At 46.1% G+C, this 10,694-nt stretch overlaps 1 protein-coding gene across 1 annotated transcript in view; it reads right to left on the reverse strand.

The window, feature by feature from the left end:
- The window catches only part of LOC141108526 (ficolin-1-like), an 84,579-nt gene extending 76,339 nt beyond the window's left edge, over window positions 1–8,240 (reverse strand). The window contains exons 1-2 of the mRNA XM_073600209.1: window positions 8,085–8,240; window positions 6,324–6,437 (exon numbers count right to left, since the gene is read on the reverse strand). Of these exons, the coding sequence (XP_073456310.1) occupies window positions 6,324–6,437; window positions 8,085–8,154 (184 nt within the window). The 5' untranslated portion in view covers window positions 8,155–8,240. The remainder of the gene's footprint in view (window positions 1–6,323; window positions 6,438–8,084) is intronic.
- Window positions 8,241–10,694: the final 2,454 nt, after the last annotated feature.

The following is a 10,694-nucleotide window of genomic DNA, read 5'->3' on the forward strand; positions in this document are numbered from 1 at the left end:
ACTGCTCCAATCGTTGCTTTGTACCCATCGATCCTTGCTATTTTTCCACCATGCGTATCCGATTGTGCCCATGCATCCAGACCGATAAAATTCCTAAATCTTTTAGATCAATGTATCTATACATACATATCTATGTTTTTGTTGATATGGACATTTTTGCGCCCTTGGTCCTGGTCTTGTCTCCGCCCGGCGCACGGGGGCCATGTCCTGCCCATCTTTTGATGGGGGCATGGCCTTTTGCTACACTGCATGTTTGTCCAGACGAGTCCGGACGTGCAATTGCAGTGTTTTGTGCGTCGGTGGGACCTGCCTGCATGGCGCTCCCCCAAAGCTTAGGCGTTGGGCGGGTGCCGTGCAGATTTGTCCCTGGGGGCCTCCCCCTTTTGGATGTCCCAAGTCATAAGCCCCCTAGTTTTCTGTAACTTTTTTCTTATTCAACATTTTAGTTTGTGATCATTATTTTTCATCATTTGCCCACTTCCGAGTGCCCTGAGTATTTTGGTTGTCATGGTGATGATTAGATCGCCTCTGGCAACCTATTGCACAGCTCCGTTGCCTCTCTCTGTTTCCTAATACCGCCCCCATATGTCATCATCGCGCTAGACGCGATGACACGGTCCTTCAGCTCCTCCAGTCTGCTACCGTGTCCAGGCCACCTGCGCACGTTGCCCTGTTATGACGCTTGTGCGTAATACGCGACGGTGCACATCCACCTTTGCTGACACCCAGGGAACATTTTACACTGCGCAGGCGCCGGCGGCTGTTTTAAAACCGCAATTGGCGTCCTGCCCAGTGTTAAGCCACACATGCTGAATGAATACCACGCTTCAGCTTTCTGTCCAACACGTGCATCTTAAGTGAGTAAGTAACAAAGTTTCATTTGATATCCTCCATATGTAATTTTTAAATAAAGGAGAGGTAATGCTTTACCATCCCCTTTATTATAATTCCAGTTATGGCTGTGCAGTTCAGTATATAACTGCACGGGTGGTCTTTTTTTTCTTTCTTCATTTGTTGATTAATACACATGTGAAGCCATGTCTCCGTTGTACAACTATCGGGGGACAAAAGTCGTGCTTATGTTTATGATGCTTCTATTTCTTTCTGGGATTTTTAAATGCAGTCGCATAGCAACAAAAATACTATTAAACTTGCGGCTATAACATAGAGCAGATATTCCATTTAAAATTACTAGTGAAATTATGGAGAAAACAAGTTCTCCCCCCCCCTTCCATTATATAAATATGACATAATACTACGTTGAAATCCTAAATATTAAATATACAACATATATCTCCTATTTAATAAATATTAAAAAAAAACATTTATTTTAAAATAATCTAGTGTGATTTAGTAATCTATATAAACCTATCCCCCCCTTTTTTTAGGGCTACAGTGCGGATTTGGCGGGGCCATCCTCCCATTCGGGGGCCTTTGCGGAGCTGATCGTCGATCCAAGGGAAAGCCGCCATGCCCGTCATTGGCTAATTGGCGGTCCTTTTTTCCTTTTTATTTAATCAAATGATTTCTTTCTACTGCTACAAAGATCTGCTATTTTGCACATTCTGTGCACAGCATTTTCTCTTTAAGGACTGAATACTGGTATGTATGTTGGACACTGTCGGATGTCATGATGCAAATTGTTTGTTCTGTACAATATCTCAATGTGTGAATTGTTCTCACTTGTTTTTTCAGAATACGGCTATATATATATTCTCTCTCTTCAACACGCCTCTGAAGAAGGGATATTGTCCTGAAACATGTCAGGCTTATAGAGAAATATGTACTCATAAATGATAAGTGTAAAGTAATCAGCATGAAAGAAAATTTGCTGTACAAGCACTTTTGTACAGATGTATGTTTAGTCTGTCTTGTTTTTATGCTTTCTTGAGCAATTTCTAATAAATAAATAATAATTTTCATCATAAACGCAATTTTTCTGTTCGCCCATAAAGTCCTGCTGTACCGGGGGGTACAAAAGTTCCCTGTTTCAGGGTTCTTTCTTTTTCTACATTTGCAGAGTTTAGCACTGAAAACTGCCAATTCAGGTACTTTTTTTGCAGTGTCAGTAAAAAATGTGGCTCTGCCAGTAAAAAATTGGTGCCGTTTGTGGTGTCCTGTCAGTAAATTTCACTTTGGGGGGGTTGGCAACACTGTTAAAGTAGAGGTCCACCACAAAAAAAAAAAAAATTGCACCAAAAAATCCCTAAAAAATTGGAGTAAAAAAAAAAAATTTTTTAACTCACCTGAAATGGCTGTTGCTAGGCAGTCTTCCTAATCTGCCTCTTCCTACTCCGCGCTGATGTTCTGTCTTCTCCTCCTCGCGTTGTCTTCTGGGGAATGGGGCGCGGTGTGTTATGGGAACTGTGTGTGTCCCACAACACATCGCGTCCCATTCACAAAGCGCTGCGCGACTCCCGCATGCGCAGTAGGAAGAGGGCAGTAAAGCCGTAAGGCTCCACTGCCTGTTACCCTTAGGATGGCGGTGCCGGGACCCGAGAGCCGAGGGACGGGTCGGCCTCGGGCGGCCGACATCGCGGGCACCCAGGACAGGAAAGTGTGCTTATTTAAAGTCAGCAGCCACTGTGTTTTTTGCTGCTGACTTTTAAAAAAAAAATTTCCCGGCCAGAACTCCCCTTTAAGAACTATCTTCACTGTAAAGAAGAACAAGGAGTCCTGGAAGTGATGGTTTGGCCCCCACAGAGCCCTGATCTCTACATCAAGGAGTCTGTCTGGGATTACATGAAGAGAAGCATTTGAGGCAGCCGACATCCACAGAAGATCTGTGGTTAGTTCTCCAAGATGTTTGCAACAACCTGCCTGCCAAGTTCCTTCACAAACTGTGTGCAAGTGTACTTAGAAGAACTGAAGCTGGTTTGAAGGCAAAGGGCGGTCACACCAAATATTGATTGGATTTGGATTTCTCTTCTGTTCATTTACTTTTCATTTTGTTAATTGATAAAAATAAATTATTAACACGTCTATTCCTGAAAACATTCTTCATTTATAGCATTTTTTCGCACCTGCTTAAACTAAATATATTGTGGAGAGGCAAGCCCATCCCGCTGATTATTTTGGCAGTTTAGGCACAATAATGAGCCAGGTGTGCACTGGGCTAATGTTAGAGCTGGGAGTAGAGGTCAGTGGCCCCTCCCTCCTGATGGGGTCAGTTATTGCACGGGAGATGTGAGGAGCATGGTGCTGGGACAGTAAAATTCTGAGCCTGCGAGGATGTAGCAGCTGGAAGCTGCAGGAGACACAGAGCTTCCAGAGGTACAGTGACTTGTGCACGAACACTGGGAACTGTGCTTGTTTGACGGTCTAGAGCAGGGGTCTCAAAGTACCGGCTCGCGGGCCATTTACGGCCCATGGACCGTAGGCAGGGCCGATCCTGGGCGGGTGCAGCGCAGCGGCTGGGATCTTTCTCTCTCCATCACCTATGTCCTCTCCCCTCGCATGCTGCTGCAGCACAACGCGCACAGCAAAGGAAACCCAACACAGGGGAGCGGGGGGAGGTTCCGTCCATCGCCCTGCCCACCCATGATGATTGACCAGAGCTGTGCTCCCTCGGAGGCCCCGGATCCAGGGTCCCGCTGCCACCTTAGGGGGAGGGGGGGGGGGCTTGTGACGTTCTCTGTATGTCCTGCCAATAGGCCTGGTAAGTGAGCCATCACACCGGGACTGAGCAGTCCTTAGTGGGGTGACTGGGGTTGAAATTTGTGGAGTGTGGGGAGGGGGTATTTGTGAAGTGTGGGGGGTAATGCGTGGGGTTAATATTGCATCGGCTTACACCAGTGCTGGGGTTTAATAGTGCGTTCATTGACACCAGTGCTGGGGTTTAATAATGCGTCCGTTGACACCAGTGCTGGGGTTTAATAATACATCCGCTGACATCAGTGCTGGGGTTTAATAGTGCGTTCGCTGACACCAGTGCTGGGGTTTAATAGTGCGTCCGCTGACACCAGTGCTGGGGTTTAATAGTGCGTCCGCTGACACCAGTGCTGGGGTTTAATAGTGCGTCCGCTGACACCAGTGCTGGGGTTTAATAGTGCGTCTGCTGACACCAGTGCTGGGGTTTAATAGTGCATTCGCTGACACCAGTGCTGGGGTTTAATAGTGCGTTCGCTGACACCAGTGCTGGGGTTTAATAGTGTGTCCGCTGACACCAGTGCTGGGGTTTAATAGTGCATTCGCTGACACCAGTGCTGGGGTTTAAAAATTGCGTCCGCTGACAACAGTGCTGGGGTTTAAAAGTGCGTCCGCTGACCCCAGTGCTGGGGTTTAATAATGTGTCCTCTGACATCTGTGCTGGGATTTAATGGTGCATCCCAGGGGCGTCGGGAGGGGGTGGCTAGGGGGGGCTGAAGCCCCGAATTGGTCCCCGAAAAGCCCCAGTGTCAAGAAGGCACCGTTCAATTGTTAGCCCCGAGCGCCGCCGGCCGCTGACGAGCGGAGACTGATCTGATCCACCGAGTGCGGCCGAGTGTGGCCGAATGACATACAGGTCCCGCCTTCTGGAGCTATGATGGACGTCCCACTGGTCCAATGCTGGGACCGCGGGACGTGTGACGTCCATCATAGGCGCTGCAGGCTCCAGAAGGCGTGAATTACAATCCGCCGCACCACATCACTGAGATATATCAGGGCAGCGGAGGAGCCATCTGGCGAGACGTGCCAGTGACTGCACCGATGATTGTAGAAGAGGGGATGAGGATAACCTGAAGAGGAGCCCGGTGCTGGGGTGTGTTGGTGACCTGAGCTGTGCTGAGGGCGGACGGCAGAGTGAAGAGCTCCGGATCTCGGTGTGTCTGATCATGGGCACCGGAGTGTGCAGCAGGAGGCAGAAGAGTCTTCTCCAAAGCCCGGAGCTCCAAGGTCCAGGCGATGAAATTCAAGCAGTCTCCTCTTCTCTGGCTGCCTGCTGTGCCACATGATGCGTGGGCTGCACACCGCACACTACGGCTGAACTGCAGGACACCTGGACACATGAAGTCTGTCTCCTGGTCAGGTAGGTGAGGTCAGTGTATGTATGTCACGGTATGTTAGGTAGGTCAGTGTATGTATGTCAGGTCAGTGTATGTTAGGTAGGTCAGTGTATGTTAGGTAGGTGTATGTATGTATGTCAGGTCAGTGTATGTTAGGTAGGTGTATGTATGTATGTATGTCAGGTCAGTGTATGTTAGGTAGGTCAGTGTATGTTAGGTAGGTGTATGTATGTATGTCAGGTCAGTGTATGTTAGGTAGGTCAGTGTATGTTAGGTAGGTGTATGTATGTATGTCAGGTCAGTGTATGTTAGGTAGGTAGGTGTATGTCATGTCAGGTCAGTGTATGTTAGGTAGGTGTATGTATGTATGTCAGGTCAGTGTATGTTATGTAGGTAGGTGTATGTCATGTCAGGTCAGTGTATGTTAGGTAGGTGCATGTATGTCAGGTCAGTGTATGTTAGGTAGGTGTATGTATGTCATGTCAGGTCAGTGTATATTAGGTAGGTGTATGTATGTCAGGTAGGTGTATGTAGGTCGGTGTATGTATGTCAGGTCAGAGTATGTTAGGTAGGTGTATGTCATGTCAGGTAGGTGTATGTATGTCAGGTAAGTGTATGTTAGGTAGGTGTATGTATGTCAGGTCAGTGTATGTTAGGTAGGTCAGTGTGTCAGGTAGCTGAGATTAGTGGTCAAAATTGATGGGCACTGCTAAGCCCCAGGCGGCAACCAGCAAGTAAGCTTCCCCCTCGCCACACAACCCCAGCGCTCAGCCAAAAAACCCTGTGCCATGACCACTCTCGACCCCCCCCCCATCGGTGCCAGCATCGGACTTCGGGCTGAAGCCCCTGGTCTTTTTGCCACCTAGCAACGCCCCTGGTGCATCCGCTGACACCGGTGCTGGGGTTTAATAATGCGTCCACTGACAACAGTGCTGTTGTTTTTGATGTTTGAAAGTTTGCATGTGGTCCCCATGGGATATGAAAACTTGTCTTGTGGCCCTCAAGTAATTTGAGTTTGAGACCCCTGGTCTAGAGAGCCAAGGCAGGAGGCCTGCGAGAGAAGCTGCAAAGGGAGCCACAAGACTGAATATTGTTTGAGTATCACTTTGATTGTGAGAACCCCTGTGTGGGAAAACATTTATGTGAGGTTTTATTCTTGCTTTAAATAAAAGGACTTCTGGTTTGGAACAGACTCACTGTTTGGCGCTACCAATGAGCTAAGTTACCCCTAGTCATCACTATATATATATATATATATATATATATATATATATATATATATATATAATTTACTGAATATCACAGATGCACGTTTTTATTACTTTACATTCTACTTGCCTTTCACACCAGCGGCTCCAGCTTCTCCTTTTTGACCGGGAGATCCAGGAAGACCAGGACATCCTCTGAGAATAGTCAGTTTATCCGCGTCTCCAACTCCTATGACTTTTACCTCTGCAAGCAGAAGTGGGAACAGGACACAATATTAATGGGTTACTCTTTTATAATTAAAGTGAAAATTCAACCATTTAGCATGGAGGCAACACCAGTGGAAATGTACCTGACCCCCAACAGATCATTTTTAGATCCTCCTAGAGATTGCAGGGGCAGTTTGGCTGCTTTCAGTTTATTTTTCCTCTGAAGAAATGAGAGTGCCCTGGTAGCTTTGGACTGAGTCTAATGGATTATCTGGTTGGCAGGAGTCCGCGAGAATCAGAGTCTTCCATTAACATTGTTTACTTTTTGCTACATTTCATGCATAGTTGTGTGAATCTGTTTTATTTCACACAAAATTGATATTTCTTATCTGACTTGATTTTGGTGGACTGAATCACCTACTACCTTCTAGTGAAAAGTCCTTACTAAAGTTATCTGGTTCCCATCATGGAGTCTCACATCTCATATCACACTACCCAGTTCTTTTTTTCCCATAGTCCTATACATAATAAAAAGAGAAACCCCATCCAGGTTTCTGTCAATGCACAGGAGAATTCTGCAATACCCCATCAATAAAACTGGTAAATAGTCAGTATTTTATCCCTGTGTTGACAGGATCCCTTTAACGTTCCTCCGTATCACGCTTTTCTGCCCTATTTTGTGCGTTTGCAGTCTCTTTGCACACAGATGTCCCCATTGGAAGATCTTTCATTGTTGTTTGCTTTGGAGGCACTTTAAAATTCTGAATTTTCTCACACTTTCTTGGTGACAGTGGTCACCAGTACAAATAGGCTACTCTCCCTAATGGGGACATAAATAGCAATAAAACTTGAAAGAAGGTCTAAGACTTCCCCACTCCATCAAAAAAAAAATGTTTTGCCTAGAGCAGTGTCCTTTTAAAAGTATGCAAAATCTTGAGGCACTTCAGAATAAATTGTAAAAAACATAAATGTTACTTCACAATGGGAAACCTGAGCCTGGGATGATGCACACAACCACCTTGATGAAATTCACTTTACATCAGAAGCCCTCTTTCACATCAGGGATCCCCTTTAAGACAGAACCCCCTATACATCAGTGTTCCACTACATCACATCAGATGAAATCATCATGTTAGAGGTCCTCCTTCAAGTCAGAGTCCCCCCATTACATCAAAATTCTCCCTAAAGATCAGAGGACCCCCCATCACCACAGTCAGAGGTCCTCCATCACATTGGAGTCTCTCTTATACATGAGAGCTACCCATCACATTAGAGTCCCACTACCACCTCAACCCCCCAGATCACATAGTCTTCTAATCAATCTCTCAACCAGGGTAAACTGGGTCCCGTGCTTGTGGCACCCCAGGAAACATTGGAGAAACACTTGGCTAGAGTTGTCAATTTTACTGGTGTAATAAGATATGTGATTATAAATTTGTGTGCTGAGATTTCTGATGTAGGGACTCCCACACCAAACCCAACCAAAGCTAATCCAAGCTGAAAATGAATATACTGAGTGTGACAGCCTGGCCATTAGCATGATTCCCAGGCAGGTCACCAATGGCAGCCTCTATATCACTCTGACCAGTTTAACCAATACCTCATAGACAGTATGTAGCTAGTTATAAGAAGAGGCATTTTAAAAATAAGGTGATCAGTCCTGCATTGTATATAGAAGACTTACCTGGACAGTGATCATCAGCGCTACCAACAAAAGCCACTGCCCAAAGCATTATGAGCGATGGTACCCACATGATTACCGAAATTCCTTTTCCTTCTCTGGACTCCGACCTGTTCTGAGAACAAACAGAGCAACTACAGGGAACTTAAATCCATTGGAACTCCTCCTATTCACATTCCTCCTCTACGTGCTGTAACACAGAGGGAGTGGTTTGTAAAAAGATGGGAAATTAAAATGAGGCCTATCAGAAATATTAAAAAAAAAATGAGATTATATAAATTATAACATTAAATTATAGTTATACCCAAACACAAAAAACGTAATTGCAGTTTACCAGTATGTGTGGTGGCTGCATTTGTTTTCATTGATTAGAATATTTTCAGCAAGTACATAGCATGCTCCTTGCACTGCAGTATAGCTGATTGGCTTTATGTGCTGCTTCCCTCTCTCCCAATCTGAGCTTTGTTGTACAGTGACTGTAAGAGGTTAACACTGTGTCATATTTAGATATTTTAACAATTAAAAAATGTATTAATGGGGGCGTGGCCAGGATGTGAGAGAGAGGAGACATGCACCGCTGCAGCTCCCACCATCCACCTGACTTATCCACCAAAATCCTGGCTCTAACTCCGCCATCCTGTTAAGCAAACACTTGCCTGCTGTCTGGGGAGCTGCTCCGGTTCTTCCCATGCCATCCCATGGTGGCAAATCCAGCAAAAAGGCAGCCTCACACAGCTCCTGGACCGAGCCGCTGAAGACCCGTGCGGCGGCCATCATGCCTGTCACCTCCCTACATCCAGCTTCTGTAGCAGTGCAAACGGACTCCTGGATGGTGGCAGCTATGTCCCCTGACCCGAACAGCTCCTCTTTCACCTCTCAGGCTGACACAGAGCTGCATGGAACCCAGTCCACCGCTGCAATCCTGGCAGCCATCGCAGACAGTAAGTCATCTGTGGAGGGGAAAATAGATGCACTGACCATAGAATGTGGGTTGATCAGACATGATATGGACAAATTTAGAGGCTGCCTTGCAGAGGCAGAGCATCGTGTCTCAGCAGTGGAGGACACTACTGTCTCTACTGTTCAGGCTCTAGCAGATCTCCAGCAAAAGGTCAAGATCCTCATGGCACGCTCAGAAAACACTGAGAACCGCCTTCGGCACAATATTGTACGAGTGGTTGGGCTCCCAGAGGTTGCGGAAGGCCCAACCCTGTAATGTTTGCTGAAGTGTTCTTCAAGGAACTCCTGGTACTACAAAACCTCTCCCCAGTATACTGAGTGGAGCGTGCACATAGGGTGCCCACAGGTCCAAGGCCTGCTGGTTTGATGCCGCATGCTTTTCTAGTCCGTCTGCTCAATTTCAGGATCAGAGATCTGATCCTGGGGGAGGCCCGCAAACATCCTGACTTGAAATATGAAAACGCAGCGATTCACCTGTACTCTGATTTTTCTCCTGACCTTCACGGATGTGCTCAGATGCCTGCGCGAGAAAGGCCTGACCTACAACATGCTGTACCCTAGCTGCCTGAAGGTCATCCACAATGGCTCTGCTAAGTTTTTTTGAATTTCCAGTGGATGCGGTGGACTGGTTAGATTCCATTGCCCAGGAATGTGGTTCGTCGTCTGGCGGGCCTGGCCACGTGTCTGTAAATGCAGGAAGGTACTTTCCAAGATGGTACTGGAAGTGGTTATGATTGTTATCCTTTAACATGCTGTTTCTCCTATTGACAATATTTCCCTTAGCAGGTTGATCGTTCTGATTCTGAATAGACAGAGAGTGCTTATCTGGTCACCACGGGAGTTAAGGTACTGTTTTCGGGCGCTATGACCAACCGATACGCCTCCACGACCCCTTTTTCTTTGAGTGGATGAACTCTTGGAGCAGTCCGCTAGTTTTTCTAACCATTTTGGGACTTAAGTTTCTCTGGAAGTTTTACTACTTTGATAGGTTTGTGCACCTAGACCAAAGAGGGAGTTGGGACTATAGACTGTTTTTTCAATTTTTTTATTTTTATGTTTCTGTTTTTTTGGATTTCTTTTTTCCTTTAAAGTTTTGCCCAGAAGGTTTATACAGATAGACCTTTCGTTTACCTTGCACATTGTGTACTGATTTTATGCCGCGGTCTTGGGGGATGTGGTCCTCTGCATCCAGGTTCCCCCCCGCCTCCCCTCCAATTTTACTTATCCTGTCTACATGCTGTATAGACCACTACTATAAGAGTGATCTGAAAATTCTCTCATGGAACGTCCGTGGGTTGAATTTAAAGTTTAAAAGATCAATGGTCCTTCAGTACCTTAAATACCAAAACCCTCATGTAGTCCTTTTGCAAGAGACCCAAATGACGGGTAGTAAAACACTCTCCCTAAACAGAAACTGGATTCAGAGAACTATACACTCTACATACTCCATATATGCTAGGGGGGTTGCTATATTGATTCACGAAACGCTGGCATGTGCCATTGAACATGTGGTTACAGATTCCCAGGTGATTGTAGTACTTGAGATTGAATCCCAGTTATTGGCTATAGCAAACATTTATGTCCCACCCCCTTTCAAGAATGAGGTGCTGTATACTGTCTTGGAAAAGGTCGCCACCCTTGGCCCATTAAAAC

Source organism: Aquarana catesbeiana, linkage group LG09, assembly GCF_042186555.1.
Source record: "Aquarana catesbeiana isolate 2022-GZ linkage group LG09, ASM4218655v1, whole genome shotgun sequence".
NCBI classification, from domain to species: Eukaryota; Metazoa; Chordata; class Amphibia; order Anura; family Ranidae; genus Aquarana; species Aquarana catesbeiana.